This window comes from Solea solea, unplaced genomic scaffold (assembly GCF_958295425.1).
Source record: "Solea solea unplaced genomic scaffold, fSolSol10.1 scaffold_26, whole genome shotgun sequence".
In the NCBI taxonomy this organism is placed as follows: domain Eukaryota; kingdom Metazoa; phylum Chordata; class Actinopteri; order Pleuronectiformes; family Soleidae; genus Solea; species Solea solea.
The window spans coordinates 4,559-26,915 of record NW_026704112.1 but is presented as its reverse complement, the minus strand read 5'-3'; the positions used below and the strand labels follow the sequence as shown (position 1 = coordinate 26,915).

Below are 22,357 nucleotides of genomic sequence, written 5' to 3'. Positions count from 1 at the left end.
CCTGGATCAGCCCTAGTCCCTATACACACACGGAAAAATCAGACTCCTGGCTCAATGCCTTTAGGAATTATTACAAAAAACACACCACAGCGGCTGACCTTTGACCTTTCCAAAGGTTGCACGGGTCTGAAACTCGGCACCCTGGATCAGCCAGGAGTCCCTGATACACATACGGAGAAATCAGCATCCAGGTTCATTGCCTTTAGGAATTATTGAAGAAAAGAAAGTTTCCCACCTTTCTTACGTTTGAATTTTACAGACTGTGTTTTTGGCAGTATTTGGCCAGGGGGAAAAAAGCCCAAAGTCCTGTGTCCAAAAACTGAAAATCAGGTCATGTCAGACTCTATACAGTCTTAGACTCTTTGGCCAGAGTGGAAGTTTTGGAGGGACTACATTTCTACAGGTCGCAGGAGTGTGAATATTTCATATGTCATTTGGGGTCCCAAGACGAGCGGAACGACGAGGGTACATTAGTATATCTTATAAGATGTTAACTTTATTTGTGAGGTTTATGTTATGGGACAGTAGAAAAATGAAAAAAAATCAGAAAACAGTCGTATTCCAGCTGAATGCGCACAAAAACAGACAAAAATAGAAAAACACATTCAAACAGTGAGATCATTGCAAAATCAAACACTGAAGGTATATAACTATATCTTATGAGATGTTAACTTTATTTGTGAGGTTTATGTTATGGGACAATAAAAAAATGAAAAAACATCAGAAAACAGCCGTATCCCTGCTGAATGTACACAAAAACAGAGACAAATAGAAAAACACATCCAAACAGTGAAATCATTATAAATTCAAACACTGAGGGTACATCAATATACCTTATAAGATGTTAACTTCATATTATAGGACAGTAGAAAAAAGATTAAAATACCCTCGATCAGCCTTAGTCCCTGATACACATACGGAAAAATCAGACTCCTGGCTTAATGCCTTTAGGGATTATTACAAAAAACACACCTAAACGGCTGACCTTTGACCTTTCCGAAGGTTACACAGGTCTGAAACTCGGCACCCTAGATTAGCCTTAGTCCCTGATACACATACGGAAAAATCAGACTCCTGGCTCGATGCCTTTAGGAATTATTACAAAAAACACACCCGAACGGCTGACCATTGACCTTTCCGAAGGTTGCACAGGTCTGAAACTCGGCACCCTGGATCAGCCCTAGTCCCTATACACACACGGAAAAATCAGACTCCTGGCTCAATGCCTTTAGGAATTATTACAAAAAACACACCACAGCGGCTGACCTTTGACCTTTCCAAAGGTTGCACGGGTCTGAAACTCGGCACCCTGGATCAGCCAGGAGTCCCTGATACACATACGGAGAAATCAGCATCCGGGTTCATTGCCTTTAGGAATTATTGAAGAAAAGAAAGTTTCCCACCTTTCTTACGTTTGAATTTTACAGACTGTGTTTTTGGCAGTATTTGGCCAGGGGGAAAAAAGCCCAAAGTCCTGTGTCCAAAAACTGAAAATCAGGTCATGTCAGACTCTATACAGTCTTAGACTCTTTGGCCAGAGTGGAAGTTTTGGAGGGACTACATTTCTACAGGTCGCAGGAGTGTGAATATTTCATATGTCATTTGGGGTCCCAAGACGAGCGGAACGACGAGGGTACATTAGTATATCTTATAAGATGTTAACTTTATTTGTGAGGTTTATGTTATGGGACAGTAGAAAAATGAAAAAAAATCAGAAAACAGTCGTATTCCAGCTGAATGCGCACAAAAACAGACAAAAATAGAAAAACACATTCAAACAGTGAGATCATTGCAAAATCAAACACTGAAGGTATATAACTATATCTTATGAGATGTTAACTTTATTTGTGAGGTTTATGTTATGGGACAATAAAAAAATGAAAAAACATCAGAAAACAGCCGTATCCCTGCTGAATGTACACAAAAACAGAGACAAATAGAAAAACACATCCAAACAGTGAAATCATTATAAATTCAAACACTGAGGGTACATCAATATACCTTATAAGATGTTAACTTCATATTATAGGACAGTAGAAAAAAGATTAAAATACCCTCGATCAGCCTTAGTCCCTGATACACATACGGAAAAATCAGACTCCTGGCTTAATGCCTTTAGGGATTATTACAAAAAACACACCTAAACGGCTGACCTTTGACCTTTCCGAAGGTTACACAGGTCTGAAACTCAGCACCCTAGATTAGCCTTAGTCCCTGATACACATACAGAAAAATCAGACTCCTGGCTCGATGCCTTTAGGAATTATTACAAAAAACACACCCGAACGGCTGACCATTGACCTTTCCGAAGGTTGCACAGGTCTGAAACTCGGCACCCTGGATCAGCCCTAGTCCCTATACACACACGGAAAAATCAGACTCCTGGCTCAATGCCTTTAGGAATTATTACAAAAAACACACCACAGCGGCTGACCTTTGACCTTTCCAAAGGTTGCACGGGTCTGAAACTCGGCACCCTGGATCAGCCAGGAGTCCCTGATACACATACGGAGAAATCAGCATCCGGGCTCATTGCCTTTAGGAATTATTGAAGAAAAGAAAGTTTCCCACCTTTCTTACGTTTGAATTTTACAGACTGTGTTTTTGGCAGTATTTGGCCAGGGGGAAAAAAGCCCAAAGTCCTGTGTCCAAAAACTGAAAATCAGGTCATGTCAGACTCTATACAGTCTTAGACTCTTTGGCCAGAGTGGAAGTTTTGGAGGGACTACATTTCTACAGGTCGCAGGAGTGTGAATATTTCATATGTCGTTTGGGGTCCCAAGACGAGCGGAACGACGAGGGTACATTAGTATATCTTATAAGATGTTAACTTTATTTGTGAGGTTTATGTTATGGGACAGTAGAAAAATGAAAAAAAAATCAGAAAACAGTCGTATTCCAGCTGAATACGCACAAAAACAGACAAAAATAGAAAAAACACATTCAAACAGTGAAATCATTGCAAAATCAAACACTGAAGGTATATAACTATATCTTATAAGATGTTAACTTTATTTCTGAGGTTTATGTTATGGGACAATAAAAAAATGAATAAAATCAGAAAACAGCCGTATCCCTGCTGAATGCACACAAAAACAGAGACAAATAGAAAAACACATCCAAACAGTGAAATCATTGCAAAATCAAACACTGAAGGTATATAACTATATCTTATAAGATTTTAACTTTATTTGTGAGGTTTATGTTATGGGAGAGTAGAAAAATGAAAAAAATCAGAAAACAGCCGTATCCCTGCTGAATGCGCACAAAAACAGACACAAATAGAAAAACACATCCAAACAGTGAAATCAATATAAATTTAAACACTGAGGGTACATCAATATACCTTATAAGATGGTAACTTCATATTATAGGACAGTAGAAAAAAGATTAAAATACCCTCGATCAGCCTTAGTCCCTGATACACATACGGAAAAATCAGACTCCTGGCTAAATGCCTTTAGGAATTATTACAAAAAACACACCCGAACGGCTGACCTTTGACCTTTTCGAAGGTTGCACAGGTCTGAAACTCGGCACCCTAGATCAGCCTTAGTCCCTGATACACACACGGAAAAATCAGACTCCTGGCTCAATGCCTTTAGGAATTATTACAAAAAACACACCCGAACGGCTGACCTTTGACCTTTCCAAAGGTTGCACGGGTCTGAAACTCCACACCCTGGATAAGCCTTAGTCCCTGATACACATATGGAAAAATCAGACTCCTGGCTTAATGCCTTTAGGAATTATTACAAAAAACACACCCGAACGGCTGACCTTTGACCTTTCCAAAGGTTGCACGGGTCTGAAACTCGGCACCCTGGATTAGCCTTGGTCCCTGATACACATACGGAAAAATCAGACTCCTGGCTAAATGCCTTTAGGAATTATTACAAAAAACACACCCGAACGGCTGACCATTGACCTTTTCTGAAAGTTGCACAGGTCTGAAACTCGGCAACCGGGATAAGCTTTAGTCCCTATACACACACGGAAAAATCAGACTCCTGGCTCAATGCCTTTAGGAATTATTACAAAAAACACACCCGAACGGCTGACCTTTGACCTTTCCAAAGGTTGCACGGGTCTGAAACTCGACACCCTGGATTAGCCTTAGTCCCTGATACACATACGGAGAAATCAGCATCCGGGTTCATTGCCTTTAGGAATTATTGAAGAAAAGACAGTTTCCCACCTTTCTTACGTTTGAATTTTACAGACTGTGTTTTTGGCAGTTTTTTTTGGCCGGGGGAAAAAAGCCCAAAGTCCTGTATCCAAAAACTGAAAATCAGGTCATGTCAGACTCTATACAGTCTTACCCTGGATTTCCACTAGACGCGGAACGGCCGCGGAACGGCCGCGGCGCGGTTCTGCTTTGTCCTCTCCCAAACGTCAATCCCCACCGGGCGCGTTACGGCAGCGGCGCGGAGCCTTGGGAGCCAGCGGTATTCACGGAAGATCGCGCGATAATCTCGAACGGACGCGAGATCCCGCGATAGACTGTGTGTATAAAGGAAACAACAACAACAACACAGCTTCTTTCATTTCTCCACTTCCATAATCAGTCTCTCGTTGTCCATTGTCTCCGAGACCCTCGGATCAAATAATTGTTGACCTGGGAGCACCGTAACGTTGAGGTGAAGTTGTGACCTGCGTATTGTGTTTTATTTTGAAAGGGGGGCGGAAGTGTTTTACTTTGATACTGTGTCGGACTTCCTGTCTTGTGCGATCTGCTTCGTTGAAATTTACGAGGTTCAGCAGCGGCAACGGAAAAAATAGAACTGATTCCTATCGATAGCGCTGCGGCGCGGCGAGCCGCTTCTGGGCCGCTGCTGATCCGCGCCGCAGCGCGGCCGGTGGGAATGCTCACATTGATTAGAATGGAAGCTATTTGCAACGGCTACCGCGCCGCGGCCGTTCCGCGGCCGTTCCGCGTCCAGTGGAAATCCAGGGTTAGACCCTTTTGGCCAGAGTGAAAGAGGAACTACAAGTCGCAGGAGTGTGAATATTTCATATGTCGTTTGGGGTCCCAAGACGAGCGGAACGACGAGGGTACATTAGTATATCTTATAAGATGTTAACTTTATTTGTGAGGTTTATGTTATGGGACAGTAGAAAATGAAAAAAAATCAGAAAACAGCCTTATCTCAGCTGTATGCGAACACAAACAGACACTTGTAGAAAAACACATCCAAACAGTGAAATCATTGCAAAATCAAACAGTGAGTGTACAGAACTAAATCTTTTAAGATGTTAACTTCATTTGTGAGGTTTATGTTATGGGACAGCAGAAAAATTAAAAAAATCCGGAAACAGCCTTATCTCAGCTGAATGCGCACACAAACAGACACTTGTAGAAAAACACATCCCAACAGTGAAATATTTGCATAATTAAACACTGAGGGTAAAGAAGTATATCTTATAAGATGTTAAGTTCATTTGTTAGGTTTATATTATGGGAAAGTAGAAAAATGAAAAAAATCCGATAACAGCCTTATCTCAGCTGTATGCGCACACAAACAGACACCAATAGAAAAACACATCCAAACAGTGAAATCAATGCAAAATCAAACAGTGAGTGTACAGAACTAAATCTTTTAAGATGTTAACTTCATTTGTGAGGTTTATGTTATGGGACAGCAGAAAAATTAAAAAAATCCGTAAACAGCCTTATCTCAGCTGAATGCGCACACAAACAGACACCAATAGAAAAACACATCCAAACAGTGAAATCTATGCAAAATTAAACACTGAGGGTAAAGAAGTATATCTTATAAGATGTTAAGTTCATTTGTTAGGTTTATATTATGGGAAAGTAGAAAAATGAAAAAAATCCGAAAACAGCCTTATCTCAGCTGTATGCGCACACAAACAGACACCAATAGAAAAACACATCCAAACAGTGAAATCAATGCAAAATCAAACAGTGAGTGTACAGAGCTAAATCTTTTAAGATGTTAACTTCATTTGTGAGGTTTATGTTATGGGACAGCAGAAAAATTAAAAAAATCCGTAAACAGCCTTATCGCAGCTGAATGCGCACACAAACAGACACTTGTAGAAAAACACATCCAAACAGTGAAATCATTGCAAAATCAAACACTGTGAGGGTAAAGAAGTATATCTTATAAGATGTTAAGTTCATTTGTGAGGTTTATGTTATGGGACAGCAGAAAAATTAAAAAAAATCCGGAAACAGCCTTATCTCAGCTGAATGCGCACACAAACAGACTTCAATAGAAAAACACATCCAAACAGTGAAATCATTGCAAAATCAAACACTGTGAGGGTAAAGAAGTATATCTTATAAGATGTTAAGTTCATTTGTGAGGTTTATGTTATGGGACAGCAGAAAAATGAAAATAATCCGGAAACAGCCTTATCTCAGCTGAATGCGCACACAAACAGACACTTGTAGAAAAACACATCCCAACAGTGAAACCATTGCAAAATCAAACACTGAGGGTACAGAACTAAATATTTTAAGATGTTAACTTCATTTGTGAGGTTTATGTTATGGGACAGCAGAAAAATGAAAAAAATCCGGAAACAGCCTTATCTCAGCTGAATGCGCACACAAGCAGACACTTGTAGAAAAACACATCCCAACAGTGAAACCATTGCAAAATCAAACACTGAGGGTACAGAACTAAATATTTTAAGATGTTAACTTCATTTGTGAGGTTTATGTTATGGGACAGCAGAAAAATTAAAAAAATCCGTAAACAGCCTTATCTCAGCTGAATGCGCACACAAGCAGACACTTGTAGAAAAACACATCCCAACAGTGAAACCATTGCAAAATCAAACACTGAGGGTACAGAACTCAATATTTTAAGATGTTAACTTCATTTGTGAGGTTTATGTTATGGGACAGCAGAAAAATTAAAAAAATCCGGAAACAGCCTTATCTCAGCTGAATGCGCACACAAACAGACTTCAATAGAAAAACACATCCAAACAGTGAAATCATTGCAAAATCAAACACTGAGGGTAAAGAAGTATATCTTATAAGATGTTAAGTTCATTTGTGAGGTTTATGTTATGGGACAGCAGAAAAATGAAAAAAATCCGTAAACAGCCTTATCTCAGCTTAATGCGCACACAAACAGACACTTGTAGAAAAACACATCCCAACAGTGAAATCATTGCAAAATCAAACACTGAGGGTACAGAACTAAATCTTTTAAGATGTTAACTTCATTTGTGAGGTTTATGTTATGGGACAGCAGAAAAATTAAAAAAATCCGTAAACAGCCTTTTCTCAGCTGAATGCGCACACAAGCAGACACTTGTAGAAAAACACATCCCAACAGTGAAATCAATGCAAAATCAAACAGTTAGGGTACAGAACTAAATATTTTAAGATGTTAACTTCATTTATGAGGTTTATGTTATGGGACAGCAGAAAAATGAAAAAAATCCGGAAACAGCCTTATCTCAGCTGAATGCGCACACAAACAGACACCAATAGAAAAACACATCCAAACAGTGAAATCATTGCAAAATCAAACAGTGAGTGTACAGAACTAAATCTTTTAAGATGTTAACTTCATTTGTGAGGTTTATGTTATGGGACAGCAGAAAAATTAAAAAAATCCGTAAACAGCCTTATCTCAGCTGAATGCGCACACAAACAGACACCAATAGAAAAACACATCCAAACAGTGAAATCTTTGCAAAATTAAACACTGAGGGTAAAGAAGTATATCTTATAAGATGTTAAGTTCATTTGTTAGGTTTATATTATGGGAAAGTAGAAAAATGAAAATAATCCGAAAACAGCCTTATCTCAGCTGTATGCGCACACAAACAGACACCAATAGAAAAACACATCCAAACAGTGAAATCAATGCAAAATCAAACAGTGAGTGTACAGAACTAAATCTTTTAAGATGTTAACTTCATTTGTGAGGTTTATGTTGTGGGACAGCAGAAAAATTAAAAAAATCCGTAAACAGCCTTATCTCAGCTGAATGCGCACACAAACAGACACTTGTAGAAAAACACATCCCAACAGTGAAATCATTGCAAAATCAAACACTGAGGGTGCAGAACTAAATCTTTTAAGATGTTAACTTCATTTGTGAGGTTTATGTTATGGGACAGCAGAAAAATGAAAAAAATCCGTAAACAGCCTTATCTCAGCTGAATGCGCACACAAACATAGACTTGTAGAAAAACACATCCCAACAGTGAAACAATTGCAAAATCAAACACTGAGGGTACAGAACTAAATATTTTAAGATGTTAACTTCATTTGTGAGGTTTATGTTATGGGACAGAAGAAAAATTAAAAAAAATCCGGAAACAGCCTTATCTCAGCTGAATGCGCACACAAAAACAGACTTCAATAGAAAAACACATCCAAACAGTGAAATCATTGCAAAATCAAACACTGAGGGTAAAGAAGTATATCTTATAAGATGTTAAGTTCATTTGTGAGGTTTATGTTATGGGACAGCAGAAAAATGAAAAAAATCCGGAAACAGCCTTATCTCAGCTGGATGCGCACACAAACAGACACCAATAGAAAAACACATCCAAACAGTGAAATCAATGCAAAATCAAACAGTGAGTGTACAGAACTAAATCTTTTAAGATGTTAACTTCATTTGTGAGGTTTATGTTATGGGACAGCAGAAAAATGAAAAAAATCCGTAAACAGCCTTATCTCAGCTGAATGCGCACACAAAAACAGACACTTGTAGAAAAACACATCCCAACAGTGAAACCATTGCAAAATCAAACACTGAGGGTACAGAACTAAATATTTTAAGATGTTAACTTCATTTGTGAGGTTTATGTTATGGGACAGCAGAAAAATGAAAAAAATCCGTAAACAGCCTTTTCTCAGCTGAATGCGCACACAAGCAGACACTTGTAGAAAAACACATCCCAACAGTGAAACCATTGCAAAATCAAACACTGAGGGTACAGAACTAAATATTTTAAGATGTTAAGTTCATTTGTGAGGTTTATGTTATGGGACAGCAGAAAAATTAAAAAAATCCGGAAACAGCCTTATCTCAGCTGAATGCGCACACAAGCAGACACTTGTAGAAAAACACATCCCAACAGTGAAACCATTGCAAAATCAAACACTGAGGGTACAGAACTAAATATTTTAAGATGTTAACTTCATTTGTGAGGTTTATGTTATGGGACAGCAGAAAAATTAAAAAAATCCGGAAACAGCCTTATCTCAGCTGAATGCGCACACAAACAGACTTCAATAGAAAAACACATCCAAACAGTGAAATCATTGCAAAATCAAACACTGAGGGTAAAGAAGTATATCTTATAAGATGTTAAGTTCATTTGTGAGGTTTATGTTATGGGACAGCAGAAAAATGAAAAAAATCCGTAAACAGCCTTATCTCAGCTTAATGCGCACACAAACAGACACTTGTAGAAAAACACATCCCAACAGTGAAACCATTGCAAAATCAAACACTGAGGGTACAGAACTAAATATTTTAAGATGTTAACTTCATTTGTGAGGTTTATGTTATGGGACAGCAGAAAAATGAAAAAAATCCGGAAACAGCCTTATCTCAGCTGAATGCGCACACAAACAGACAGCAATAGAAAAACACATCCAAACAGTGAAATCAATGCAAAATCAAACAGTGAGTGTACAGAACTAAATCTTTTAAGATGTTAACTTCATTTGTGAGGTTTATGTTATGGGACAGCAGAAAAATGAAAAAAATCCGTAAACAGCCTTTTCTCAGCTGAATGCGCACACAAGCAGACACTTGTAGAAAAACACATCCCAACAGTGAAATCATTGCAAAATCAAACACTGAGGGTACAGAACTAAATATTTTAAGATGTTAAGTTCATTTGTGAGGTTTATGTTATGGGACAGCAGAAAAATTAAAAAAATCCGGAAACAGCCTTATCTCAGCTGAATGCGCACACAAACAGACACTTGTAGAAAAACACATCCAAACAGTGAAATCATTGCAAAATCAAACACTGAGGGTACAGAACTAAATCTTTTAAGATGTTAACTTCATTTGTGAGGTTTATGTTATGGGACAGCAGAAAAATTAAAAAAATCCGTAAACAGCCTTATCTCAGCTGAATGCGCACACAAACAGACACCAATAGAAAAACACATCCAAACAGTGAAATCTTTGCAAAATTAAACACTGAGGGTAAAGAAGTATATCTTATAATATGTTAAGTTCATTTGTTAGGTTTATATTATGGGAAAGTAGAAAAATGAAAAAAATCCGGAAACAGCCTTATCTCAGCTGAATGCGCACACAAACAGACACTAGTAGAAACACACATCCAAACAGTGAAATCATTGCAAAATCAAACAGTGAGTGTACAGAACTAAATCTTTTAAGATGTTAACTTCATTTGTGAGGTTTATGTTAAGGGACAGCAGAAAAATTAAAAAAATCCGTAAACAGCCTTGTCTCAGCTGAATGCGCACACAAACAGACTTCAATAGAAAAACACATCCAAACAGTGAAATCATTGCAAAATCAAACACTGAGGGTAAAGAAGTATATCTTATAAGATGTTAAGTTCATTTGTGAGGTTTATGTTATGGGAAAGTAGAAAAATGAAAAAAATCCGATAACAGCCTCATCTCAGCTGAATGCGCACACAAACAGACACTTGTAGAAAAACACATCCAAACAGTGAAATCATTGCAAAATCAAACACTGAGGGTACAGAACTAAATCTTTTAAGATGTTAACTTCATTTGTGAGGTTTATGTTATGGGACAGCAGAAAAATTAAAAAAATCCGTAAACAGCCTTATCTCAGCTGAATGCGCACACAAACAGACACCAATAGAAAAACACATCCAAACAGTGAAATCTTTGCAAAATTAAACACTGAGGGTAAAGAAGTATATCTTATAATATGTTAAGTTCATTTGTTAGGTTTATATTATGGGAAAGTAGAAAAATGAAAAAAATCCGGAAACAGCCTTATCTCAGCTGAATGCGCACACAAACAGACACTAGTAGAAACACACATCCAAACAGTGAAATCATTGCAAAATCAAACAGTGAGTGTACAGAACTAAATCTTTTAAGATGTTAACTTCATTTGTGAGGTTTATGTTAAGGGACAGCAGAAAAATTAAAAAAATCCGTAAACAGCCTTGTCTCAGCTGAATGCGCACACAAACAGACTTCAATAGAAAAACACATCCAAACAGTGAAATCATTGCAAAATCAAACACTGAGGGTAAAGAAGTATATCTTATAAGATGTTAAGTTCATTTGTGAGGTTTATGTTATGGGACAGCAGAAAAATGAAAAAAATCCGTAAACAGCCTTATCTCAGCTTAATGCGCACACAAACAGACACTTGTAGAAAAACACATCCCAACAGTGAAATCAATGCAAAATCAAACAGTAAGGGTACAGAACTAAATATTTTAAGATGTTAACTTCATTTATGAGGTTTATGTTATGGGACAGCAGAAAAATGAAAAAAATCCGGAAACAGCCTTATCTCAGCTGAATGCGCACACAAACAGACACCAATAGAAAAACACATCCAAACAGTGAAATCATTGCAAAATCAAACAGTGAGTGTACAGAACTAAATCTTTTAAGATGTTAACTTCATTTGTGAGGTTTATGTTATGGGACAGCAGAAAAATTAAAAAAATCCGTAAACAGCCTTATCTCAGCTGAATGCGCACACAAACAGACACCAATAGAAAAACACATCCAAACAGTGAAATATTTGCAAAATTAAACACTGAGGGTAAAGAAGTATATCTTATAAGATGTTAAGTTCATTTGTTAGGTTTATATTATGGGAAAGTAGAAAAATGAAAAAAATCCGATAACAGCCTTATCTCAGCTGAATGCGCACACAAACAGACACTTGTAGAAAAACACATCCAAACAGTGAAATCATTGCAAAATCAAACACTGAGGGTACAGAACTAAATCTTTTAAGATGTTAACTTCATTTGTGAGGTTTATGTTATGGGACAGCAGAAAAATTAAAAAAATCCGGAAACAGCCTTATCTCAGCTGAATGCGCACACAAACAGACACCAATAGAAAAACACATCCAAACAGTGAAATCTTTGCAAAATTAAACACTGAGGGTAAAGAAGTATATCTTATAATATGTTAAGTTCATTTGTTAGGTTTATATTATGGGAAAGTAGAAAAATGAAAAAAATCCGGAAACAGCCTTATCTCAGCTGAATGCGCACACAAACAGACACTAGTAGAAACACACATCCAAACAGTGAAATCATTGCAAAATCAAACAGTGAGTGTACAGAACTAAATCTTTTAAGATGTTAACTTCATTTGTGAGGTTTATGTTAAGGGACAGCAGAAAAATTAAAAAAATCCGTAAACAGCCTTATCTCAGCTGAATGCGCACACAAACAGACACCAATAGAAAAACACATCCCAACAGTTAAATCTTTGCAAAATCAAACAGTGAGTGTACAGAACTAAATCTTTTAAGATGTGAACTTCATTTGTGAGGTTAATATTATGGGACAGCAGAAAAATTTAAAAAAATCCGGAAACAGCCATATCTCAGCAGAATGCGCTTACAAACAGACACCAATAGAAAAACACATCCGTGAAATCATTGCAAAATCAAACACTGAGAGTACAGAAGTATATCTTATAAGATGTACATTTCATTTGTTCAGTTAACTGTATGGTTATTTGTCATAATCAAACTTCAAAAAAATATTTCTACAATGTTTTTTTCAACAAATGTTGCTTTCACAGCACACATTATTGTTGTAATCATATCATTATTATTAATATTATTATTATTATCGCTGTTAATATTATTATTGTTATCATCACCATCATTATATTTATATCATTAATACATTGACATTATATTAACATAAAAAAACAAAAACTCGCGCACTCATTCTATTGGGAACAATGACATGATGATGCTGTAGGGCCACCTTCAGCATTCGCTTCCGATTTTCATTAAGTTTCGATTCCACCTTAAAAAAAATGCACGTTTCGGCCAGTAGGGAGAAGTGCAAATTCAGGAATGGTTGCAATAGAATTCAGTCAGCATTCATATTTGAGATGGACTTTCTCCTATAGTCCAAAGTAGATATGGACATATAGGGGATCACTGGAAAAATAAGGAGCTGTAGCATGCAAAGCAGGTGACATATTTCATGTGAAATCATATTAGGCCACTAGAGGGCAGTGCAAAGTCACAAATTGTTGCAAAATAATTGTCAAAATCTTGACTTTTGAGCTTGATTTTCTCCAAAATTCTCAAACCAGGAAAATTCATCACAAATACCCGATCACGATATGACAATATCAAAATTCTAAGATCATATCTTGTCTCATGTCATGATATAGCTATAATATTGTCATGCCTTCCTCATCATAGTTCACATTCCATTTGTCAGAGATAAAATATGAATCCATAACCCATTTTGAGAGGCAGGTTCTCATAAGGTTGGGATGTGTCAACTATTTGGGTTGCCACTGATGGGTAGACTCCCCTGTTTAAATGTAGGAGTTTAGTATTTTGGGCAACACCATTTTAGTTTTTGAAACCAGAAACAACCATAGTTATAAGAGAAGGGATGGATACTGATAGCTTGTCCACTACAAATCCACCTATAACTGCAACTTTGCAAACATGAAATGCAGAGCTGTCAATCACACACGGTGGGACTGACAGCTCTGCATTTAAATGTAAAATTAAATTTACATTGTGGACATGCAGCTCTACTGAAGAGGAACTAAGACCATAAACCCTTTAGAACAATGTATGCAGGGCACCAGACTAACTTTTTACTAGGAGCACAGTAGCCCCCCATATAACTGAATGTTTTAGGAGAGCAAGCAGAACATTTAGGGGCGCACACCTTAAACATTTCCTCTCATTTTCACTGTATTACTGATCAATACTCCGATAATAATTGAATAAATTGCAATGTGCTGTTTAGAATTCCCAGTGAATTTTTATTGTGCACTTGTTTGTTAAAGAATAACATCACATAAGAGACATTAAGTGTACATAAAATACCATCACTGTCACTACAGTACAATTATTAACTAGAAGTGGCCCGGTACTGTCCAGTACACAGAAACGGCACTTTTATTTGTGTACTGGCACATTTCACAAGATGCCGGTAATCTCTTATCAGTCCACTTGATTATGGTCCAGAGCAATAATGTCTCAGGGTACACTATGTGACGTTCACCTGTTCTCGCAAAAGTCAAGTGTTTATTCCTTGAGTTTGGAGTTTTTATTTTCTATCTAATCTCTATCTGGAAGACGACCGCTGTGGCGACCATCATCATGCTTCAAAAGCATGAGTTAGCTCATCCACACACTCATACTTTCTGATATAATAAAAATAAACATGGAGCTGGCAAGTTGAGGCTTGAAAATATCAGAGGACGATGCACAGAAGGGATTAAGCTGGGCAATAGCCCGGTATCCTGGACTCTTGCTCAAAAATTAATAAATTGATAAAGTTGAACCTGAATTTTCCTTAACACTAAAACAAGGCCAGACCAAAAGTTTCACTCCCAGGGCTGGAGTATGCCAGGTGTAATATTATTAGATATTAATGTAGATGTGATGCAATAATTTGATGCACAAGCCTGTTTTCTTTGTGTATTACCTTAATGACTCTGTCCTGGCAGTGCTGGATGATCTTACACAGCTCCTCTGTACCCTGAGACTCGAGACTCTGATGAAGGATCTGCTCAAACATCTAGTAAAACACAATTTGTAGTTTTGTACCTAACTTTGTGACATACATGCATGTAACACCAGACAAACTGACTCATATAGGAATATCCCATGAAATAATGTGATAATGTACTACACCCAGGTCCACAGTCTGTATTGTGGCATGTTTAACTGTTTAACTGTCCACTGAGTTATCAAACCGCCAAAAGATGTTCGCCTTTAGTTCTACTGTGTCCTTGATCAATGCCACAGTCAGAACCTCATCATTCAACTATTTGACAAACTCTAGTCAAACAGGAGCTACAGTGTAGGAAAATGATCAAGCAATATAATGAGTGTCAATAAAATGATTAGCTCTCATAGAAACTTCCCATTGTGTTAACCAGTTAACCAATAACCTATATTAGACTGGTTAGGCAGTAGTTGAGGTTTCACCTCTCTCATGGGGATCTGGGCCCTTTGGACAAACACTGACGGGCTGCTCACGTCAAACTGTTGCTGCAGACCCTCAAGGCTCAGGTTCACCACCTTCTCATAGCAGCTGTGCATCTTAACTGGATGGAAAGCCAGCATGGAGATCTTCTCCATGTGCTGAGGAGGACGACAAGAAGGGAGAGGAAGAGATGGATGAGGCATGGACAGATTTGGGAAAAATGTATAATTGTGTCTCACAATAAATATACTACTGCAAAAGTATCACTAATGTTACACTAGACAAATGCTGTTTAAATCACAAACATATTTGGAATAGGAGTATAGGAATTGCGGATAGATAACATTTGTTTTGTAAAGATCCCGATTCTTGTGCTTCAACTGCGAAAATCAGAGTGCATTTTCTATACATAATCATTATATATTGTGCTTCAATTTAAGCACATTCTCATGTTATGGGTTTTATTTAAAGCAACACAATTTTCAACCTTCACGTAATGTCTCTAAGCAGGGATGGGAAGTATTTCTGATACATGTATTAAAAAAAATACATATTTAAAATACGAAATATGCTCTTTTCTGGAGATGATGAAAAATTCCTTCAGATTTTGTACCAATATATTTCCATTATGTGTATTTTATTTAAAATACTGTAACATACATCCTTTGAAAAAAAGTGATGACATAAGAAGACAAATTGCAGGATGCTGCTTCAGATTGGACGTCATGGTGCTTGTGCCTACTTTAATTTGCCAGGACTTGTTAAGATCACAATTAGTCTACATAAGAATTGAATTGAGTCAAGCGATTACCATCAGAGCTGAGTTTCAAGACTTTAGAGCTCACTCTGTCGTTTACATCGATGACAGTGTTAAAGTCGCCACATAAAATAATTTTGTATCCGACCAATAGGGGTTCTTTAAGTCTTTTAAAAAGTTGAAAAATGTTTGTTCTCTCATGAGAGGTGTACACGTGTATCGTTCGTATTTTTTCTCCTCGGTAAAAACAATCCAACATGAGCAATCTACAAGGAATTAAATTAGGAAATCATTCGTTTTACGAATAATAGTGACATCACCAGTTTTAGAAAAAAGATCCCACCATCAGCTTTACTTTCGCCAATAGAAATTACACTTAGACCTTTGTTCCACATGCTGGATACCGTTACTCTTTACTTGTGTTCAGTCTCAGTTCTTGACAACATAATATGTCAAAGTCAGTTTTCAACAAGAATTTAATTTGTTGGGCTCTAAAAGAATTTGATTGGATGCCATGGGCATTCCAAGATGAAACTTTGGGGAAGGTCATAAATGTTTGGGGGGTTATGGTGTGGGTTTGTCGTGATTTTATAATATATATATATATATATTTATATATATTTATTTTATAACAAGCTTTTCTTTTCTTTTTCTCTACCTCTACAAAAGGTGTTTTATGATCATCACCAGGCTCTGGGGCGGGGAATTCAGGAGTGGGAGAGAAAGAGCCAAAGTTGTTGCTGTTAGGGGGGCTCTCTGCTACAGCCTGCGGGTAAAGCGGGGTGCTGCCAACTCGCTGACCCTGACCCTTATACCTATTCCAAGCCCTACCAGTAGAGGTCCCCCAAACCCCAATTTATGAGCTGGAATAAAATGATATCAAAGTTTAGTTGGGGTGGCAAAAGACCCACGATAAGACTGGAAACTCTCCAGCTGCCAAAAGAAGAAGGAGGGATGAGACTTCCAAAATTAAAGGAATACTACCATGCGGCCCAATTGAGATATATTGTAGGTTGGTGCAAACCAGACACAGTGAAATGAAATAGAAAAAGAGTTTGGAGAAAACCCAGTACAGAATATAATTGGGGATAAAGAAACATACAAGAAGATTCAAAACCAAATAGACACAATCACGATGTTCACATACAAAATATGGTTCAGCATAATAAAAAAATATAAGATACAGAAAGACACTAATTTATTGAATATGATAGCAATTTTACACCGACTAGGTACGATATAGGATTTAAACAGTGGACAACCAAGGGAATCACAGCATGGTGTGTTTTGGTGAAAGATGGACAGCTTGAGAGTTTCCAAAATATGACAGAAAAAAAGGATTTAGATAATCAATCATGAATTCTGTGGATTCCTGCAACTTAGAGACTACTATATGAAAGAGATCAGGATGGACCCCTCCTGAGAAGTGAATAGTGTGATCCAGATCATCATAATCAACGCATACAAAGAAACCACAATTAGAATTATATTGGGACTATATAAAAAAATGCTACAAAATACATTAAAAAAAAAATGGGAATCAGGATTTAACATAAAACTTAGTGATGAAGATTGGCTAAGATTGGTATAATCTGCCAGACATTAGCCTCATGTATGAAACAAAGTGATTTTGAAGCAGAAACATATTTAGGTTACAAGGTCAGAGCTGCAGTGACTTCCTGACAAGTACAAATGAGCATTTCATGGGTTGTACTGGCAACAGATATGACAAATGTTGGGTGGCTGGGAGATTTTTTTTTAATCAGTCTTGAATATGTCAAAGATTACCCACAATATTAACTTTGAAGCATTGTTAGTTTTGTGTAGCATCAGCTAAAACATGTACTCCCTCCCCTCTTAATTTGAAAAGAGGACATTTGTAATATGGAAATGATTGAATATTTGGTGGTTTTGAGGAGGACTGATGCAGGACAAAAGTATTAATCTTTTATGACAACAATTCTTGGGAGTGAACATTCCTGCCATATACTCAAGTGTATGGTGAAAACAATGTTCAGTGTTCTATTGATCTATTAATAAAATGTTTTCATTTGAATTCCAATTTGCCAAGAGACCTTCTTACAAGAAAGTGTGCCATATGCACTAACACAGTGGAAATGAATCATAATGAAGCCTGAGGGTTAAGGAAACAGTTTGTCATCAACTAAATACTGTAGGTGTCCAAAGCCTGAGGGTCAACCTCTTTCCCCGGATGAAGCAGAATCCAGTCACGTTAACTGTGCGTTGTAAGAATGGAAAAGACTGTCATAAAAAAAAAATAATAATTACAACACCCACACTGTATCAACATTCAGAGTGGACCTAATTTTTAAGAATAGAGGGATAGATTTAGTGTATAGCCTACTTGTTAAATAGACAGGACAGTGCAGCAGCAGCACCAGCGAAGCTCTCTGAACAGATCAGCAATGTGACCCACAGTCCTCACAACCGAAGACGCAGCCGAAACACAGCAAGCGGTTCCGCGAAAACGGGAGCTTTGCAGCTGCGGGTCCGGGTGAGAGGACATCGGTTCTCACAGTGGAACTGTTCAGACAGCAAGTCTGGCTCCCGTGTAACGTCGCAGACAACACCATCTCAGAGATAGGATACTGACTGCATTTAAACACTAAACTTTCGAAAAAAACAGCAAAGCGAAAAAGAAAAAAAAGCGCATGGAACATGTGCATATATTAGTATTAACTATATTTCGATTAATGCGTGTGTGTTTAAATGCATGTGTATGTATGTAGTGAAAAGACGTAGTTACTGTAATTAACGAACACATTTTAGCAATGGCCTGCTGTTTAGCTCATTATAATTGTCGTTTTTGTCAGGCTTCCTACTTCTTCTGAACGATAGGTGATGAGTTGATGATGCAGGAAAAGACCTCACTGACACAGGACTTGTACTGAACAAAGGGATTTTATTTAGTTACAAGTCAGGCGTCAGAACCAAGCCGCCACAGCAGCTTGGGAGAATGTGCTCCTGCCGAATCTCCGAACAATTCTGCCTCAGAAAAGCAAAAACCAACACTATATAGATTCTCTAACACTCCTATTTGCAGGCATCACATGTTTTGACCCCCGCCTTTCTCCTTTTTCTATAATGCAACAACTTGAAAAACAAGTTGGGTCCAGATATACCATACTGTCCCATGATCTTTAAATTGGACAATATCACCATTTAGTCAAACAAGAGACATCTATATTTCCTAACTAACCATATCCAAGACAGACCCTCAAGCTTCCTGTCCTATACAGGATGCCTATTGTACAACCTATGGTCTGACTTGTCATGTGTCTAAGAGACCCTCTTGTCTCATGTTTACTTATTAATGTCAATCTTCAATACATTTAAGTATTAAACATTAGCTGTGTTAATGTGTTCTTCTTAGTTCATATACTTCAATAATAATGTAAAATTTCACTTACCTCTACATTTTTGAGCATCTTCCTGTGACATGTCAATAGCCTCACTCTACCACCAACTTCCCCAGTAATTCCTTGGTCAGCGACTGATGCTGCAACTCCATTACATGTTCATCCACCTGCTGAGCAGACACTAACCTGTTCACGTTTTGGATATTAATCGAGAAGGGTCTAGCTGCAGACCCGAAGACCACTCAACGAAACGCCCCTTTACTCAACGAAACGCCCCTTTACTCAACGAAACGCCCCTTCACACTACACGACACTCTGATTGGCTCTCAAGAGACTGCGTCTGAAACGTGATGAAGTTTACGTTGACCGAGTATGAAGAGAGAACCCGAAAAAGTAACACGGGAAAAACACGGGAAAATGACGGAGGAAAAGGTAAGAATGGATAAAAAACACATTTTGATATTGAACACTGGATGAATAGTCATTATTTGTATCCATTAAATCAATTAAGTGCAGTTTATTAACCAGTAATGTCTGCATGCTGTAACGATAGCGATTGTAACAGCAAGCAAGACGCAGCGATTTTCTCCCTTTTTTTTCTTTTTTTCCTTTTTTTCTTTTATTTATATGTACAGGTTATAACATTGACAATATAACATTGTCTCATTTTCAACCAAGAAACGTATAAGATAAACTATATGATCTCTACATATTAGTATTTATCTGTTTTTTAATCTTTAAATGACTCTGACAAGTTGCACACAGCTTTGCTCATTTGAAAACGTGTGACCTCAGTTCTACAATTGTTAAGATAAAATATTTAATGATGAATAATATTTTTCATGTTTAGAAATTAGAAGTTCTGTTGAATCACAGTCAACAGTGACATTTGATTTGATTTATTTCAGTTAGCCTGCATATATTTTAGGACAGGGAAAGTCTTAAAGGCAAATGCAGTCCAGTTCTTTACTACTTGATTCTGGATTAAAAATGTTTCCATGTTAAAAATACAAAATACAAAATACAATTTCATTTGACATTTTCTCTTTTAGAGCAACACTACGTTCAGTGAAGGAGCAGACCCTGAGCTGAGAAGATGCGACTCGGACACTTATCAGTGTCTGATCTGCACAAAAAAGGGGAGCTATGCAAAGCTTGTGTCTCATCTGCAGGGACACCAAAGGTCAATGGTGGAGTACGGTGGTAAGTCCTAAATTATCAAATATTTTTTCATTTCAACGCTGAAAGGCTTTAATTTCCCCATGAGCCTTATGTATTATTAAATGTGATGTTATTTCTGTTTGTCCTGACCATGGATAACTGTGACCATCAAACTATTCAACTCATCCATTTGAGTATCAGAAACTCAAAATAAGTAAAGTAAAGTAAACTAATGCTGGAGCCATTTCATCTATGTGTACTGTACTTCATCTGTGTAGAATCTTAAGTCAATGTGTATTTTATTTTCACTCTTGTTGAGAATTTAGATATTGAGAAAAAGTTTCAAGATTCCTGCATTTTTATAGATGCCCCTGATAATATTGATTGTTCTCAGAAGTAATGTAACAATTTGCCTCTCAGACAGGCTTATCTGTATATCCATTTAGGGCAGTGATGTTACTGTGGCCAAACAAGTTGCCAGCCAGGATGACACCTCTTATCAGAGGAAGTGCAAAAAATCAGGGAGAGAAAATGTCTTATTCAAAGTTCTTAATCACATGTATTCAGTGTTGCATATTATGTGTAATTGAATTTTAGGAAAGGGCCCAACAAGCCCAACAGAAGCGACGCGAGGCATGTTGTCTGTTAACCAGTGTAATCACAGAGGATCAGGGCATGCTGCAACACCTTGAAGTGAGTGACAATGGCATTTAGTGTGGTGTTTGTGTATTTGTATATGAATACCCAAACTAAAATCCTATACAATTTTTATAGAACATCATCACAGGCAACACGGTGTCTCCTTGGGCCAAGAAACAGGACAGGGTCATCCTTCTTTTTGAAGACGATGAACAAGTGGACAAAGTCATGCACTTCTTGTCTGAAGTACTCGAACGTACTGAGACAGACAAGAAGTCTGCAGATCCAGTCGCATTCGTAATGGATGTACTTTTGCCAGAGGTGAGATCTCAGACACTGACACTGATTTGTAGACTACATGTTTTATATGACTGCATATGTCTGTCTCCTTTTAACACATGGTCACTGTCTAACACAATCTTAAATCTTAATCTTCATGCCACAGGCAACAGTATAAAGTGAACAGCCCTCGGAGCTGTTCACTCCATCTCCCTGGACAAAGCCAAGGAGATGTACATGCGTGGCACAGAGTTTGACTCAAGGTAAGCAGGATAGTTTAGGAAACTGTTAATCCAATTTTCAGTTTATATCTTATTATGTATTTGAGTGTCTTTAACGACTTCATTATTTTGCTATATCGTTTTGTCTTGTCAGCGAGAAAACCCAGCTTGGGGAACAGCTTCAGAGCCACATTTCCTCAAAAGCGAGGCAGAAACTGGATAGCTTCCTGAGCAATTACAAGAAAGCCTTGGAGTGTGAGGAATTCCTCAGGCGCCTGTAATCCCTGGGTAGTGAATGTGTCTGCTGGATAGTCTGTTGTGTATAAAATAAAGAAAATATATCATTCATCACTTGTATTCATTACATGGATTTGAAAGTTATACAACTTTCTGTGCAGAATCAAGGGTTTCAGTGCATTTGTTTTACATTCATCAAAAGACCTACTGATGTCCAACTGGCTGGGTTTGATTCAGATACCAATGTATAACATATCTTCCTGGAAATAGGTAACATCTCCTTAATGACATACTCAGCAGATCTTTTCTACTTAACATCTGTCTGTCACCACCAGCTGGACCACACCAGCACAGACTTTTAGGAGGGTTTCTTTCAGGTTAAAAACCTGATCAAGTAGACTTTTATTAGTTCTAATCGTTGTTCTGTCCAGTTGAACAACATGTCAAACTACAGACTAATAAGACATTCAATAAATGTAGGCCTATATTAAACACACCTTTTTGTAACATACAGGTTGCCATGATGTTGGAAGTTT

At 37.5% G+C, this 22,357-nt stretch overlaps 1 protein-coding gene across 2 annotated transcripts; it reads left to right on the top strand.

Annotated features, from left to right (window-relative positions):
- The first annotated feature begins 19,556 nt into the window (after positions 1-19,556).
- LOC131452477 (PWWP domain-containing DNA repair factor 3B-like) lies at positions 19,557-21,932 on the top strand. Of its 2 annotated transcripts, XR_009237260.1 has the most exons (6): positions 19,557-19,716; positions 20,337-20,487; positions 21,043-21,138; positions 21,220-21,405; positions 21,530-21,626; positions 21,739-21,932. XR_009237260.1 is itself a non-coding variant. In XM_058622392.1 (5 exons), the coding sequence occupies exons 1-4, from the start codon at positions 19,657-19,659 to the stop codon at positions 21,539-21,541; spliced, it is 354 nt and encodes a 117-aa protein (XP_058478375.1). In that variant the 5' UTR covers positions 19,557-19,656; the 3' UTR covers positions 21,542-21,626; positions 21,739-21,932. The 2 variants fall into 2 exon arrangements, 1 of the variants encoding a protein (XP_058478375.1); XM_058622392.1 differs by lacking the exon at positions 20,337-20,487.
- The last annotated feature ends 425 nt before the right edge of the window (positions 21,933-22,357 follow it).

Excerpts from the sequence above, each read along its gene's own strand:
- LOC131452477 (XM_058622392.1), top strand. The coding sequence starts at position 19,657 with ATGAAGAGAGAACCCGAAAAAGTAACACGGGAAAAACACGGGAAAATG. Across the intron at positions 19,717-21,042 it reads GGAAAATGACGGAGGAAAAG|GAAAGGGCCCAACAAGCCCA; the intron begins GTAAGAATGGAT and ends ATTGAATTTTAG. Across the intron at positions 21,139-21,219 it reads GCATGCTGCAACACCTTGAA|AACATCATCACAGGCAACAC; the intron begins GTGAGTGACAAT and ends CAATTTTTATAG.